Raw genomic sequence first — 18370 nt, forward strand, 5'->3', positions numbered from 1 at the left:
TTCTGGTAGTTCCTTGGCTTGTGGCAGCATAACTCTCATCTTCATGTGGCATTCTTTCTGTTTGCTTGTCTGGGTCCAACTTTCCCCTTTTTATAACAACACCAGTAATATTGAATTAGGAGCCCACCCTAGTATGATATGTCCTCATCTTTACTAATTACATCTGCAGTGACCCTGTTTCCAAATAGTCACTTTCTGAAGTACTGGGGGTTAGGACTTCAACATAGGAATTTGGGGGAGGGGCACAATTCAACACATAATGCCTTGTATGCCTGAATAAAACTTGATCCATATTACCTGTGGTACAACAGAAGTGTACAACAGAATGTGAGCTTTAGAGAAAGAAAATGAACCACAAAATCTGGCATATATATATATATATATAGGACCCATGGGATGTTATGGTCACAAAAAAATATGTTTTCCCTCCAGTCCAGCATCCAGTACCTAGTTAATGAATAGGGGAGGTGTTCTTTGGGAGACTGGCTACAACATAAAAGTGGTTTAAAGCTCTAGAGCACCATAAATCTCTATTTTAGACTTACATGGTTTAGTGCATTTAATAGTAATGAAAAAAAAGTGGCTTGAATTAGCGTATGGTAGTCCAGACTGGTTTCCTGACAATCCATGAGTCTAGCAATTGGCATACGGATCCTGAAATACCTTACCCCACACTGCTTTAATTTTTTAAGTGACTTTGTGATATGTTCTTATTTTTTCCTGTAAGTAACCTCAAGAGATCAACATAGAAAGCTTTATTTTTGACAATTTCACTTTGTCATCACTGTTCTTTCAGTGAAACTAAGGTTTATAAAAGAGACTTGTTTACACAACAGTGATATATTCCTTTTTTGAACAAATATCGAGTTGACTGCCTTTATTGTTAGTAACTTAGAATATCTGCCATTAGTCCTGCAGTACCTTAGAATTTTATTTCATTTTGCTGTGAATACCTTTATTTATATAAACATGTAGAAATTAAAAGTAAGTAGCTCAGTAACGTTCTATTTTTTAAAAATTGAAAATTTACAATATTGTGTTAGTTTCAGGTGTACAGCAAATTCAGTCGTTTATATATTTTTTCAAATTCTTTTCCATTATAGGTTATTACAAGATATTGGGTATAATTCCATGTGCTATACAGTAAATCCTTGTTGCTTATCTATTTTATGTATATGTAGTAGTTTGTATCTGTTAATCACAAATTCCTAATTTATCCCCCCTCTTCCTTTCACATTTGGTAACCATATGTTTGTTAAAATTAAAAAAATTTTTTTTAAATAGAATTATAGTTGATTTACAATGTTGTGTTAATTACTGCTGTACAGCAAAGTGATTCAGTTATACATATATATATATATATAAATATATATATATATATATGTATATTCTTTTCCATTATGGTTTATCACAGGTACTGAATATAGTTCCCTGTGCTATGCAGTAGGACCTTGTTGTTTAGCCATTCTATATATAATAGCTTCCATCTGCTAACCCCAAACTCCCACTCCATCCCTCACCCACCTCCCTCCCCCTTGGAAACCACAAGTCTGTTCTCTATGACTGTGAGTTTGTTTCTGTTTTGTAGATAAGTTCATTTGTGTCATATTTTAGATTCCACATACAAGTGATATCATATGGTATTTGTCTTTCTCTGTCTGACTTACTTCGCTCAGTATGACAGTCTCTAGGCCCATCCATGTTGCTGCAAATGACATTATTTCATTCTTTTTTACGGCTGAGTAATATTCCATTGTATATATGTACCACATCTTCTTTATCCATTCATCTGTCGATGGACATTTAGGTTGTTTCCATGTCTTGGCTATTGTGAATAGTGCTGCTACGAACATAGGGGTGCATGTATCTTTTTGAATTATAGTTTTGTCTGGATATATGCCCAGGAGTGGAATTGCTGGATCATACGGTAATTCTATTTTTAGTTTTCTGAGGACTCTCCATATTGTTTTCCACAGTGGCTGCACCAACTTACATTCCCAGCCTTTTGGTAATTTTAATATGACATTAAAAAATAGTCCACTTTGCTAGGAAAATTTGTGACTAAGGGAAGAGTTTGATGAAAGAGGATATATATGAATTTTTTATTACCAGCAAATTTCTACTATTCAGAGAAAAATGACTATATAGTTCCTATATTTTATTTTTTAAAGTAAAATACTTATATATGACAGATTTACAGCAATTTATTTCTTCATCTCCTTCAGCAGTCTTTTCAATGTGTTATTTTGATTCAGGCACATTAGGGAATAATTCTAAATAGAATTATTCTCAAGTAGCACTACCTGAAAGTTCTTAGATGTAAGCTATAATTAGCCCTTGCTTATTTCAAAGAGGCCCTTTCTATGCATTATATAAATAATTGCAAAACTAATTAATCATGATTAGCCCTTGTTTTCTAAGGTTGCAACAGCAGAGGAATAATTGTGGGTTGTATATAGGTTACCGTTAAGGAGATATTTGACTGAAGCTCCCACAAAGCTTTTTTCCTACTTCTGGTTCCCTTCCTTTGCTGCTTCTAATTCTTAGGGATTGCACAGTGGCAGGGTCAGTAGGATTTTGAGAACCGATAAAGCGGAAGACTTTTAGTAAGTCCTTGCTTGACACCACCATAAACATCCCACATCTGGTATATCACTTCTCTGTGGCCACTTAAAAATCTGTGATCCCGGCACATGCCACAGTCAGCTAGCCTCCTCAACCCTGGTAAAAAGTGGTCTTGCTGAATGAGCATTCCTTCAGCTCTTCACAGCTGCCCCTCCCCACAGGAACTAGAAGAGAGGATCTCTAAGCATCCTTTCAGCTCCATGCTTATATAATTTCTTTTTATAATTTTTTTTTCATTTGTAAAATTTTTTATTTTTAAAGTTTTATTGAAGTATAGTTGATTTACAATGTTGAGTTAATTTCCATGCTTATGTAATTTAATGTAGAAAGTATTATATGTGAGAAATGTTTGAAATCTGACCTTTTAGCACTTTTTTTTTTAAAGTGATGGGTTTTTAGAAAGAGCTGTACTGAATAAGGAGCAAAATATAATTAATTTCAGTTCCATAGCCAGGAAGAAGGGATGAGTTTTGGAGGTGAGTGTCAGGAATGTGGATTAAAGGGAAAGAGAGTGGAGATAGTCTGAGAGGGAAGGGCCACGCTTGAAACTGGCTTCACAGCGACCCCTGGAGAAGGGAAATGTAAGGAAGCCACGGACTGACTGAGATATGGCCCTGACTCTTGCTGAACTGGGAAGTAAACAGAGAGCAAGACAGAAGGAAAGAGAAAGGTACCATGAGAGATAATACAATGCTGCAAGAAGGCTAGGAAATAGAAATTTGGAGCCCTCTTACTTAAATCAGGACATTTCCAAGAAGTGCCAAAGACTATCCTTTGGAGTGATAGGACTTAATTATTTTAATTATTAGCTTGCACAAACTTTCACTGGTTAAATTTTTTTTTTTTTTTTGCTAACATTCTTCTCTGACTCATGGTACATATTTTTATTACGTATTTTATACTGGTTTTATGTGTGAAGGCCCCACTAATGCACCTAGAATGTTGCACACTGAATGAGCTTCAAATATTCTGTAGACTCCTACTCTATAATTAAGTGTGGTTTAAAAAGGAACATACATACTCATGCTGATAACTTGTTCTTAAGATGTCATTATCATTGGTTGTCACTGGCAGTTAGTCATTCTTATTAGATATTAATATTCACAGCCTTTAAAGTATTACAAGTCTCTAGCTTAAAAATGGGAAAGAGAAGAGAGCTTAGATTATTTGGCTTTGCCTCCCAAGACATGGGTTGAATTTAAGCTGAAAACCGTACGATTTCAACTTTTGCTATTTTCCAGGCTACTGATAGCTCAGATTAACTCCAAAATCATTTTACAGTATGAAGCCAGATTAGCCAATGAAATTGTAATTTTGATTTTAAAATGCTTAGATGCTGTCAAACACTGATCAACATCATCTGAACAAAGCAACCATAAAAAAAATGAGACAAATGGGGAAATTTGAATACTGACTGGATAATTTATATTAAGGAATTATTATTAATTTTTACATGAGATAATAGTATTGTGTTTATGTATTTTTAAAATTTATTATCTTTTAGAGATATAAATGGGAGGGAAATGGATAGGAGTGAAACAAAATTAGCCATGTAGTGTAACTGTTGAATCTGAGCAATGCTTATATGGGCGTTCATTATACTTCTTGTTCTACTTTTTTGTTTGAACTATTTTTCATACCAAACTGTAAAAATCTGATCAGAACTTTTGCTTCTATTTGTGAATTTAAAAAGACCAGCCTAACCCAGAGCAATTCTAACCCTTTACAGTTTATCCTTTCAAAAAGGGTAATACCAGTAGGAAATCAAGTCTGTAGCTCTCACAATGCTTTTTAAATGCATATACCATCTCTTAAAACCTTTATACCCAAGCAGCTACTTTGTGCCATCTGTGAATTTTATGATGACCTTATGGGTAGAGATCCCACCAGGGGACCACCAGTAGAGGCAGAGGCTATGGGGAAGTCAGATCTGAATGAACATAAGACATCTTTTTTTTTTTTTTTTTTTATTAAGCAATTTTAAAATTTATTTATTTATTTATTTTTGCTGTGTTGGGTCTTCGTTTCTCTGCGAGGGCTTTCTCTAGTTGTGGCAAGCGGGGGCCACTCTTCATCGCGGTGCGCGGGCCTTTCACTATCACGGCCCTTCCCGTTGTGGAGCACAGGCTCCAGACGCGCAGGCTCAGCAATCGTGGCTCACGGGCCCAGTTGCTCCGCGGCATGCGGGATCCTCCCAGACCAGGGCTCGAACCCGTGTCCCCTGCATTGGCAGGCAGACTCTCAACCACTGCGCCACCAGGGAAGCCCAAGACATCTTTATATGCCCCTGGTAGGTTAGGAAAATGGCCCAGATTGATTAAAGGTCAAGTGAGGATTTTGGTCACACCAGTGGATTGGGTGATCTGTGAATAAACAGGCACCCTAGAAACTGGTAGTGAGAAGGCAGTACAGCATAATGAAAATTTGAACATAAGCCAATCATAGATTCATGTCTTGATTCAACCAGTTAATAGATGTGATCTTACTAAACGTTACAGAGTCTCGGTTAACTCATATAATTCCCCATATAATAGGGGGCTGTTGGGGATTAAATAAAATATGTGAAATATGAGGAAAGTGTTAACACAGCAGGTCGGGTTGTTTGGTCCTTGTATGTCAAGGGGACCGGGAACCATGATTTGACCATTGGCCAACCCTGTGGGAATGTTCTTATGTTAATGGTTGATGATCATGTTTTGTACACCTGATTGCTTTGCACAAACATCAACATTGGCAATGTGCATCTGGTTTCATTGTTGGGATCCTGAGTTTCACTTGCCATGGCTGGTCATGTAGCATGATATACCTATGGGACCAGCTCTCAATAAAAGCCTCAGATGCGGAGGCTTCCCTGGGCAGAGACATTTTGCACATGTCCCTCTAGTTTGTTGCTAGAGAGATAGCATGTCCTAGGTGGCCCCAGATGGGTAAGTATTCAAAAGCGTGTGTCCAACCTCTCTGGGTTCCTCCTGATAGAGGTCTTTTTCCTGTTGCTCTTGGTCTGTATATTTTTGCTCTAATAAACCTTAGCCATGGGTATAACCTGCTTTTGAGTCTTGTGAGTTCTTTTAGTAAATCAGCAAAATTGAGGGGAGGGTGGCCTTCAGACTCACAAGACATAAAGAGACCAGTACAATGGCTGGCAAATAGTACACATTCAATATATGCTAGCTATGACATTTAACTTATCCTGCTATATGTTACAGGGGAGTAACCTCACTGTACTAGAATATAGGCTGGGACTCCAGGACTTTGTCTGCTTTTCTCAACCATGCCCTTGGAAGAAGGAAAGGATAACCTCTCATCAGTGGGGAAGTTAGAGAATATAACTCCAAGGTTCTTCCCTGGCCTCCCACCCATGCCGATTCAGAGTGGGAAGGTACCATGTGAAGAAAATGGGTAGATATCAGACCTCCAACTGGGACATTTTGAGAATGCACAACAGGGCAAACTCTTTTCTTTATCATTTTGAAGGATAACAAAAAGAATGGAAAGCCTTGTTGAGAGTTATGAAGACTAGAACACTTAGACTAACGTCATGGCACTCCAGGTGTGGGTGCTGGAGGCTGGACCCTTACTTTGGTAGCAGTCACAGGAGGCAGTGGTATTAGAAATGGCTGTCAGGAGTTTGCCCAACGCAGCCAGAAGCAAGTACACAGAGCCATTTCCACCAAACACTGGGCACTACAGAAAGACAGACTTAAACTGTGAGGACTGTATGTAAACATGAAAAAAATAAGGTTAATTGGGTTGAGACTTCAACTGAGGGCTAATCCAAGGGAAAGAGGAGTCCAGGGTACCCATCTTGCAATTCCTTTCTATATTTATGTGTGTGTGTTTATGGTTCCCATCCAAGTGACCAGATCTAAATAAGATACCTCAAAAGAGCTTTATGCCTCTAAAATGCAATAATAATTACAATAAGATCATTTGTTATGTCATGCATTTAATTACTATTTTTCAAGTAAATTGTCTCCAAGATGGATAGGTCTAACCTCAGTAGTGATCCCAAGTGGATTTTCCCTCTATCAGGGTCTTAAAGGATGGTGAGCATAAAACAGTTGGTATAAGTTTGCTTCTTCATGCGTGGTTTTAATTTTTATTGAGCCCTTCATTATTTCATGGGTGGTTTTATAGATGACTTCCTTGCGTTTTATGTTGCAGATAATGGTTATCTCCTTGCCACTGTCACCATCACCGTAGTATGTCATCATATCACTGTCACTCGCATTGCCACAGAGTGCATTGTGTCTGGAATCTATCTTATGAAAGGACTTGGAAAAAGGCTTCAGTTCGCGTGGAAAAGGTGGGTTTTGAGTATTCTTCTTCTTCGCCTCTGAAATATTATTGGCGAAAAACTCAGAAGCAGCTCTGCAAACAAGGCATTTTTCCTTGTAGCATAGACAAGACTTGACTGGTTGAGGCCTAGATAATATGTCTGTCCTACCTGCACTAACTGACCTCTTTAGAATAGGATGTGTGTGGCGTTTGGTCAGTTTCTGTAACCTGGATGGCTTGGGCAAGCTTTGACTTTGTGGATAGGGTGGGCAAGGAGTTTTGGTTGGCCTGACCAGGTATTGTAGACTGGCTAGCCAAGGTGGCCTGTTGGCCTTACTGGGATAGGATGAACTGACTTGATTGACTAGCTTATGGGCATGAGCTTGCTTACGTGCCTTTTCTAGACTGCGTTTCTATGTGACTTTTCCTGGTGGGATGATCTGAATACTTTTTTGGGACTTGATGGCTTACGTGACTTTTCTTGACTCAAAGGCCTGATTAACTTTTCTGTGCTGGATGGTATGGATGCCTTTTCTGGACTTGAGAGCCCAGATAGCTTGTCTATACCGGATAGCGTGGATTGTGTTTCTGGACTGCACAGACTAACTGTCTTGGAGTCACTGAATGATATTTTGGATGACCTGGATGACTTGGCCATTACACCTTCTTTCTTGACCCTGAAAATATAGAAAATTTGGAGTATGACAATTTAAATCAAAAGAGTACCATTGCTATCACCAGAAAACACAGGCTATTGTATCATTTTAGACTTCTGGTCTTTTTTTGGCTCTAGCAGGAAAATTGAACACAGTAAGAATAGGAGTGTGGTGAAAGCCATGACTCATGTTACAGATATGAACAAATGTTGAATGCTTTTCCTTTTTCTTAATTTTACTGTTTCAACCACAGTTCATAACCATATAGTTTACGTATGGAATGACACAAAATTGTTTCAAATCTACTGTTGAGAGGGAGAGAGAGAATTTTATTTATTCCAGAAATTAAACTTTTTATAAAAAAGTCACAAGTTGATATGCAACTGAGGCACAAATGTCACAACTTGTCACGTATAAAAAACAACACTCTTTAGACCAAATTCATTGTTTTCCTATCATATTTACACCATCAAATTTTCTCTCCATGCATATTTATATTCACAATATTCCTCTAAAACCAAAGGAACGGAGCACTGGTATATTTCAGTCATCAGTCCTTGGATTGGGAAATTTTTAGGGAACTAGTATATCAGGGCCAGCCTGATCCTCCTATATGAAAGCCAGGGACTGAGATCACTGAACACAGTTAATAATTTTTCATGCTATTATGTCTTAAAACGGTAGATTATCCAAAATATTTTATTGTCTTTGGAATGCAGAGACCCAATGCCTTCTCTCTCTCCTTTTTCATTCTGTCTTATTCAGATAGTCATTCCCTCTTTTCCTAGACTCAATTTATAATGAAATTAGCAGCCTGGGCCTCAGCTGAACCCTGAATAAGGGACAGCTTTGGCTAAAGTTGATAATGTACTTGAAATAATTTGAGCTGATATCATTTAAGCGAAGGTATCCACCCACAAGATGTTGGTAGCTCTTTTGAAGTCTAAAGTTAACATTAACTAACCATAACAACAACGAAAACTCCTACATGTATACACACGCACACACACACCTTGCATTCTTAATTCAAAGGTGTAAAACTTACTTTCCTGCTTCGGGGGCATCATCGCTCATACAGTAATAATGGAGAAAGCAAAAACAGGTATAAACAAAAGCTATGATCATAACACCAATTATGATAATGAGTAGATGTCTCCAAAAATTGTCCATTTTGGTCTCCATTGATTCACGGTGCTTGGCTCCTGTCAAAGAGATTGTATCACCAGAAAATGTGTCAGGTAACCAAGTTTCCTTCCATTTTGATGGTGGTTTGTCACTGTAGGTCAAAGTCAAATCTCTTCATCAATTATTTTTTTAAGCATGATAAGTGCCCCACTGTTATTTTCTTCCCTCTATCAGGTCCCCAACCACAGTCTAGAAGCCAAATCTGGGAGTTATCTCCGGCTAATGAGTATAATTACCTGGGTTACCCCTGCATCATGGCTTGCTTGACCCATTGCCTAGGTTTCTGAGTGTGTGTGTATGTCTTGCATGTGTGAATGCAGTTGAGTGTTAATGTGTATGTGAATGTGTACGGTGGGAAAGGGGATAGGACAAGAAAAAGCCCTTCTTGAAACCTACTGTGTCTTAGGTACCATGCCACATTCATTCAAATAGCATTTTCTCGTTTGGCTGGTGGTGGGTGCGGTGGGGGGTGGTGGATTGGGTGGGGAAGGGGAGTGAAAGGGGGCAACATGTCTGTACTCTTTATGCTTCTATGTTGCTTGGAATTTTTACACAGAAGAAAAGCTCTTAGGTGTTGTCCTAGAAATTCTTGAAGACCTACTAATAGTAACATCCAAGAAACAGCAGATTTCTTTTTTTTTTTTTTTTATACATTTTTTTTTTTAATTTTTATTTATTTATTTATTTATTTTTGGCTGTGTTGGGTCTTCGTTTCTGTGCGAGGGCTTTCTCTAGTTGCGGCGAGCGGGGGCCACTCTTCATCGCGGTGCGCGGGCCTCTCACCATCGTGGCCTCTCTTGTTGCGGAGCACAGGCTCCAGACGCGCAGGCTCAGTAATTGTGGCGCACGGGCTTAGTTGCTCCGCGGCATGTGGGATCTTCCCAGACCAGGGCTCGAACCCGTGTCCCCTGCATTAGCAGGCAGATTCTCAACCACTGCGCCACCAGGGAAGCCCAAACAGCAGATTTCTTAAACACAGCTAGCTTGCCTAATTAAGTGCTTGAATGCATAATATAATAGATCATAATTTCTAAGTTTTAAGGTTAAGCACATAACCTGTAGTAGACGGTTCATCACTTTGGTTTGTATTTAAACAAGTATTTGTCCAAATGAGTAAAAGTAGGACATAAATAAAAAGATTCATGTCCAGGGCCTTGTTTAAATGTTTCTTCTACCAAGGAAACTACTGGATTTGATATGGTTCAGCTTGTTCTAGGGGTTTATGACATTATCATTCTGTGTCATATGCTGACAGCATAATCTCACCATGGGGAGGCATGAGCTTCTATGTACAAATATTATCAAATGACTTTTAATCATTTATTTCTCCTTTACATCAAATATTCTATCAAATTTGAATCAAGAAGACTGGGACATTATTAAGCACAGAGGGAAGTATTTAGAGAAGGCAGAGAAACTGGGATAGCTCTAGATATTGAAGACCTATTTTTCCTTATTAAATGTTAAGGAGGCACCTTGCAGCCTTGTAGTAGTCTTCTGTGTTATAGAGGTTAAATCGTCTTGGGGTATAAGTTTTTAGGATTTTTTTTCTTAGTAAAATTAAGATTTTGAGTAGTCCCTCAACCTTTTTATTGAGCTGCTATTAACCATCAGGCTGAAGCTCAGTCCAATCATTCATTTATTCAACAAACATAGAGTATTCCTATATGCCAGACACCATGCTTAATGCTGCAGATCCTAAAATAAGCAAGATAAAAATCCTTGCACTCCTGGAATTTATATTCAAGTAGAGAATTCAAGTAATTACAAGATAGTGTGAAGTGGGCTGTATTAAGACTAAGCACAGTGTTTGGGGAGAGAAAGATCATTTTAACAATGATTGGAGAGAATGGATTAGAGGGGAGCTCCGTCTGTTTGTGGGGAGACCACTTACGGAGAAGAGAAAAGATGGTTACCGAAATTGAGGTATTGAGGATGAGATAAATGGGTGAATTTTTAGAAATAATAAAAGAGTTGAATAGACATGATTTGGTTCTTGATTGATTGTTAGAGTGAAGGAAAGGGAAGAGTCGAGGACAGATCAGAAGTCTGGCTTGGACAACTGAGTAGCTATTGGTACTGTTCATTGAGACAGAGGACACAGGAGAAGCTGCCGCTTTGAGGAGAATGGGAGTAGTAGAAGTTGATGAGTTCAATCTGGGTCATGTTGAACTTAAGGTTCTCATGAGATATTCAAGTACACATATCCAGAAACCAGTTAGAGTTCAGAAGATGATTTAGGCTGGAAGTCATCAGCATCTAGAACAGGGCTTCTTTATGCTTTTTGTGCCATTGGCAGTCTGGGGAAGCCTGTGGAGCCCATCTCAGAATAATATTTTTAAACGTACAAAATGAAATGTATAGGGTTACAAAGGAAATGGATTGTACTGAAATAGAGTTATCAGATACAAAACTTGTGATGTAGTAATATATGTAATTATTGATTCATTAAATAAAGAGATCTGGCAGTGGATCTAATAACTACTATACACTGAAATGATAAGCATAAACAATATTCTGCGGTATCTGCAACAACTGTAATATATGAAAATAGATATGATTTCTAATACTGACAAAGTCACAGACACAGGTTATATACTACTGTGGTTTGTTGCTTACATTCATAATTGGGAGAAATACTAAATTTTCATTAGAGATTGGTGGAAATAAAAATGTTTTTTATCCATTCAAGTTTACAAATTGCCTGAATTCAATTCCTGTATCTAAGTCAGAAACCCAATCTAGAAGCTAACTGAAACCCATAGAAATGGATGTGATCAACCCAAGGAGAGAAGGTAGAGAGGGCAAAGTGCCCAGGACCAAACCCAGAGGAATCCCAACATTTAGAAATTTAGTAAAGGAGCCTGATCTAGCAAAGAAAGTCCAGAAGTGCCAGAGAGGTAGGGAGGAAAACCAGGAAAGTGTGAGGTCCTAGAAACCATGGTAAGAGAGTTTTTCAAGGCACTGGGAGTAGTGACAATGACAAATACTGCTAAATATCTGAGACAGATAAGGACTGAAAAGAAGTTAAAATGGATTTAATAACAGAAAATTCACTAGTGATTTAGGCAAGAGCACTGTTTCAGTGGAAAGGTAGAGACGGAGGCCAGATTTCAATGGGTTGAAGAGTAACTGAAGCTGAGGAAGTGGAGTCAGCTAGTGTAGACAATTCTTTCAAGTATGACTGCAAAGGGGAAAAATAGGGTGCTTTCTAGAGGGGCATGGTGGACCTGGGGAGGACATTTTGTGAGAAGGAAAAGAACTTCTCAATTAAAAGCTGATGGGAAAGAACTAGTATGGGGGAAGATATTGAAACCACAGAAAAGGGTGAGGATAAATGATAGAGCCAGGCTCTTTGGGAGCAATAAAGAATGCCATAGTTACCCTCCCAGTGGGTACAAGTGCAGATCAAAAAGTCAGAATGGGATACAGAGCCATGCAGGATGGGCATGGGGATGGGAATAAAAGGCTTAGGGGAAGGGATTTGAAGAATTTCTATCTGAATGCTTCTGTTTTCCTAGTGAATGAAGAGGGGGAGTCATCCTTTGTCGGGGGTTAGAGGTTTGAGGACAGTAGGGAAGGTTTTGGAATAGATGCTGTGCAGAATGGAAGGACTGAAGAAACTATCTGATGTGACGTGATTGGGCATTTTGCCCTTTTTCTGGCTTAAGAGAAAAATGTTTCCCTTTAATGATAAAGCTGTTTCTATGGCAGTTGATGTGTTTATTAAGTTAAAAAATTAATCATCATGATGAATACTACTTGGGAAGTAAATGTTAATCAGGGATGCTACATAACAGCATTCAATTTTTTGAAGAATTTTCCCTAACAATCATATTAAGTGGCTCTATAATTAATGGACCAGTACATACTGTTCAAGCAGCTGACTCATCTCAGAGCTCTGAAGCCTAGGCCCTTAAAGCAAGGGAACAACGAAACCTTTGCTTAGTAGATGCTCCGGTCTCCCTTTGTTCAGCCTGTCCTCTGCCTGCCCTAGTTTCAGCATCACATATGAACAAGGGCAGCCTATCTGCAGGAAATTTCCCTGGAGAGGCCTGCATGGTTACAGGGTTCTGTGGCAATGGCGAAAACACAGTGCATTTCCCCAAATGGACTGGCTCTTTCAGTTTTGTGTTGCATCACCAGTAAGTCATTCTGAAATATTTATTGAGGGCTTCTTATGTGCCATTGGGGTTTCAGTGGGAGAGACTAATGGGGTGGGGGAAAGACATTAAACGAAAATAAGCAGTGATAGATATTATAAAGGTGCTAGGAGAGCCGCGAATAACAGGTTTGATTTCATCAGGAGGGTCAGAGGAAGTTTTCCTGAGGAACCAATACTGGGGCTGAGTTCTGAAAGATGAATAACAGTAAATTATGAGAAGAAGAAAGAGAAGAATGTCCTAGGTGGAGGAGACACATGTGCAAATGCCCTGTGGTGAAAGGGAGAGCAGCAAGTTAGAGATACCAAAGAAGGTAAGAGCTGAGACTAAAGAAGTTTGGGCCTTGTAGGTCAAACTAAGTGCATAAAGTTGGACTTTATTCTACGAATAATGGGGTACCACTGAAGACTTTCTGGCTAGAGAATAACCTGATAAGATCTGCATTTTAGAAAAACCACTCTGGCTGTTGTATGGGGAATAGATTGGTGGGGCATGAGTGGAAGAAAGTAGGTAAGACAATTAGAAGGCTGTTACATAGGTCCAGGTGATAGAGGATGGTGGCTTGAAGCAGAGTAGTAGTGATAAAGATGGAGAAAAATCGACGAATTTGAGGAATATTTTGATGGTGGGTAGGACTTGATGAAGGGTAGGCCATGGGGCGTGAAGGGGAGAGAGGTAGCAAGGATGATTAATTCCTTCAACGAAAATGTGTTGGGTGTCTGTGTGACTTTCCCTTTCCCCTATGTGCTTTGCGTTAAGCATGAGCATTCAAATAGACACAGTCCCTGCCTTCAAGGAGTTTGAAATCTAATGGGAGAGAGAGACACGTAAATAACCAATCACTAAGTTGTGTAATGTCTCGCAGGCTGTGATGTCGCAGGGTACAGTGCCACAAGAGCACACAAAAGGAGTATCTATTCAAAGTGGGGACTCCTGGAGATGACCCTTGAGCTGAGGTGGGGTTTTTAATTCATTTGTTTTTAAATGTGGGTAGGAATTCCTTGAACCCAAATAGGAAGGAAAAGAACATTGCGTTGCACAGGCTTCAATACGTGTGAAGCGTGGTTGAAGGAACTTCATTTCCATGTGGCCAAAATGAAGACTATGGGGAAGGGCTAGCTGGAGACAAAGCTGGAGTGGGTAAGCGGGGTAACCCTTATAAAAGGGTTGTGTGCTAAGGACCTTTCTTTAAGTCTGTTTCCTCATCTTTAAAATGAATAGAAAAAAGATGAAAGGGTAAGCCCGTAAGGGTAGCAGCCTTCGAAATCATCCTTTTGGGGCCATTGGAATAGAACAAAACTAAATATTCTTTGGAAAATAAAATTCACTTTTACCCTGAAGCTCTAAATAATCCTGCTCTTCAAATACCTTTTAACTGTATAAAGATCAGAAAATGCCATTTTTACACAATGTTATATGTCAATTGTATCTCAATAAAGCTAGGGAAAAAAACTAAAAAAAAAAGTTACTTTATTGCTTTTTGAATCAAATAATCTTAATTTGGTGCTTATAAAGTAAAAGAATATCGGTCAATCCTTTTTTAAAAATAATTAGTTAATTAATTTTTGGCTATGTTGGGTCTTTGTCGCTACGCACGGGCTTTCTCTAGTTACGGCGAGCGGGGGCTGCTCTTTGTTGCAGTGCGAGGGCTTCTCATTGCGGTGGCTTCTCTTGTTGCAGAACATGGGCTCTAGGCACATGGGCTTCAGCAGTTGTGGCACGCGGGCTCAATAGTTGTGGCTCATGGGCTCTAGAGCACAGGCTCAGTAGTTGTGGCAAGGGTTTAGTTACTCTGCGGCATGTGGGATCTTTCTGGACCAGGGCTCGAACCCGTGTTTCCTGCACCGACAGGCAGATTCTTAACCACTGCACCCCCAGGGAAGTCCCCTGTCAACCCTTTTTAAAATCAGTTTTTTCCCTAGTGATGGATAAATGATAAACAATATGTTAGAGCTGATAATTTCAGAAATAGCTTCCAAATTAATTTATCATTAACTTCATATTCACAATGGATACAAAAGCTATACTGTACTTTTTTTTTTGCTTTAACATAGATTTATATGATTTTCTTTTATTTGTAAGCTCACATGCCTAGCATGTTAGAAATTCATTTTACTCAGAAATTCTGGGGTACAATTTTGATCAAAATTGTGCATAATAGATGTACTTTAAAATCCCATTTGTTGCTTCAGATTTGTTGTTATTGTGTTTCTTTTTTTTAAAATTTTTATTTATTTGTTTATTTATTTATGGCTTGTGTTGGGTCTTCGTTTCTGTGCGAGGGCTTTCTCTAGTTGCGGCAAGCGGGGGCCACTCTTCATCGCGGTGCGCGGGCCTCTCACCATCGTGGCCTCTCTTGTTGCGGAGCACAGGCTCCAGACGCGCAGGCTCAGTAATTGTGGCACACGGGCTTAGCTGCTCCGCGGCATGTGGGATCTTCCCAGACCAGGGCTCGAACCCGTGTCCCCTGCATTGGCAGGCAGATTCTCAACCACTGTGCCACCAGGGAAGCCCTATTGTGTTTCTTTTTGCCAGAACTATGCTGAGGCTCAGAGAGGCACTTGCCTCTGTCACAGAATTTAAGGGGTGCCCAAACACTCAGTAATCAAGATAAATAATATTTTCATGTAATATTTTAAAAATCAAAATGAATGCACAAAATGTCCATGAGGTACAAAATAGCAAATATAATTTTTAAATTTATTTATTATTTTTGGCTGTGTTGGGTCTTCGTTGCTGCGTGCAGGCTTTCTCTAGTTGCGGCGAGCAGGGGCTACTCTTCACTGCGGCGCGCGGGCTTCTCATTGCAGTGGCTTCTCTTGTTGCAGAGCACGGGCTCTAGAGCTCGCGGGCTTCAGTAGATGCGGTGTGTGGGCTCAGTAGTTGTGGCACATGGGATCAGTAGTTGTGGCTCGTGGGCTCTAGAGTGCAGGCTCAGTAGTTGTGGCGCACGGGCTTAGTTGCTCTGCAGCATGTAGGATCTTCCCGGACCAGGGCTCGAACCTGTGTCACCTGCATTGGCAGGCGGATTCTTAACCACTGCGCCACCAGGGAAGCCCTAAAGTAGCAAATATTTTAAATAAAGACAGGACCTGACCCTACACTTGCCTCCCCCTAATCCCAACTCTGAGTCTTCAGCCTGCAGGGCCATCCTTATCCTTGTCTACTTTAAAACCCAGAAGGGCAGGGTCCAAGGACTCAGCCGGTGCTTCTAAACAGGGCTGTGTACCCAAGACTCCTAGAAATGTCTCTAGGTCTTCTGCCCCAGGTCTCTGCTCCTGGGCTCCTGTTTGATGATCCTCTGTGAAGAATGCCTCTTCCTGCTTTCTCTCCCCTTACCTCTCTAGAGCTGAACCGTCGCCACTTTTCTGATTTCTCCCCTATTATCTGATTATCTTGCTCCAAGAGTCTGGCCAGCACGGGTCCCATTGGAATTGGTAGTACCTGAGCTTGTCCTAGCTCCCACTCAGGCAAGTTTGAATCCTTGGCCCTTTTCCAGGTGAGAGGCAGGAACAACTTTTCTGGGGTTTCCGCCTCATGGCTTTCTACTGCCCTCCTCTGGGCCTCAATTACCACTGCAGTTCCACCGCGGGCCTTCGATTTATTTTTCCCATTAGATTTTTTCTAATTAAAAAAATAATATATGCGCCTTATAAAAATTTCAAATCACACAGAGGTACTTCAGCTTTCCTTTATCCCTTCAGTTCTTCTGACCCCTTGAAAATTGCTCTAAATATTCCTTACCTATAGCCTGCCAAGATGCCTTTATCTTTATTTTTAATTGCATTTTAAAATTGCATAAGGAATATTTTAATCTATTTTTATTATAAAAAATAAAAAAATATAGAAATATACAGAATAAAAAGTTACAGAGTCTTTTCCTTCATGACCCCGTTCTTTTCCCATTCTAGAGGTAATGACACAAACGTTTTATGGGCATCTCTCAGACCTTTTTCTACACATTTACATACATACCAAGTGCATGATGCATACACCCACATACTAAATATAAATGGGATCATTCTGTAGGTATTGATTTTCAGGATTTTAAAAAATTGCACAACTACATGTTTACTCATGTTCATAGCAGCATTATTCACAAGAGCTAGAAGGTGGAAACAACCCACATGCCCATCAACAGATGAACAGATAAACAAAATGTAGTATATACATACAATGGAATATTATTCACCCTTAAAAAGGAATTACATTCTGAGACATGCTACAACATGAATGAACCTTGAAGACAGTTATGCTAAGAAATAAGCCCGTCACAAAAGGCCAAATAATGTATGATTACACTTACATGAGGTACCTAGAATAGTCAAATTCATGGAGATAAAAAGTAGAATGATGGTTACCAGGGCCTGGGCAGAAGGGAGAATGTGAAGTTATTGTTTAATAGGTACCGAGTTTCAGTTTGGGATGATAGAAAAGTTCTGGAGATGGATGGTTCTGTGATAAGTTGTGAGTGTATTTAGTGCCAGCGTGAATGCATTTAATGCCACTGACTTATACACTCAAAAAGGGTTAAAATGGTAAATTTTAGGTTATGTATATTTTACCACAATAAAAAAATAGAAAAAAAAATCACACAACTAATACCTGAATGATTTCCTTGTAAGAGAGTCAAATGTAAACATTTACAGGGCAAAGCATGACAGACCCCATTGACCACTTCCCCTCCTCCATCCCATTCTGCTCTCCTCAGGTAATGGCCTGAGTTCTGGTGTGTGTCCTTTGAGCTCCTTTTCTGTGTGTTTACATACATTACAGAGCATAGTCTGGAGCCAGACTGGGTTAAAATCCTGGCTCTACCATTTACCAGCGTGGTGACCCTTGGGCAAATTAATGTTTCTGTGCTTTAGGTTCATCATCTGTAAAAGGGGAATAATAATAGAAGTTTCTGAACTCGGGTTACAGTGAGGATTACATTAGATAATGCACTTAGCACAGTACCTAGCACCTAAGTGATCAAGAATTGTTAGCTATTACTATTGGCTTACCATTACTATTGGATGTAGTGTCCATCTTTAGAGAGTGAGCAAAGCAGACCAGCAGATAATACCTGTGACATTAAAAGCAGAAAGCAGGGACTGGAGGAAATTTGAGGATGGGGGCCAGAAAGGGCAGCAGAAGAGCCCAAGAAAGGAAAGTGAATGGCTGCCAATCAAATCTAGCATCTACCTACGGAACAAAAAGTAGAGGAGATACAAGGAAACATAGATAGAGGCATAGTAATAAAGGAGACTTTAATACACTACTCTCAGTACAAGACAAATCAAATGGACACAGAATTATTAAGGAGATAGATAGATAGAAGATGTGAACAAAATAATCAATAGAGTCCATCTTATGGATGTCAATAGAGTCCATCTTATGGTTGTACGTAGAACTTTGCACCCATTCTTTTTTCTCACGAGCATGATGAGTTGTTTTATCTGCTTGGAACGGGAAATCCAT

General features: G+C 39.5%; 1 protein-coding gene across 1 annotated transcript; it reads right to left on the minus strand.

Moving 5' to 3' along the window:
- Positions 1 to 6653: 6653 nt before the first annotated feature.
- Positions 6654 to 9927, minus strand: CXHXorf66 (chromosome X CXorf66 homolog). Its single transcript, XM_059910478.1, is given in 4 exon segments — positions 6654 to 7315; positions 7318 to 7580; positions 8605 to 8761; positions 9801 to 9927. Coding segments are annotated over 4 exon segments (1170 nt in total). The 5' UTR covers positions 9889 to 9927.
- Positions 9928 to 18370: the final 8443 nt, after the last annotated feature.

This window comes from Balaenoptera ricei, chromosome X, assembly GCF_028023285.1.
Source record: "Balaenoptera ricei isolate mBalRic1 chromosome X, mBalRic1.hap2, whole genome shotgun sequence".
In the NCBI taxonomy this organism is placed as follows: domain Eukaryota; kingdom Metazoa; phylum Chordata; class Mammalia; order Artiodactyla; family Balaenopteridae; genus Balaenoptera; species Balaenoptera ricei.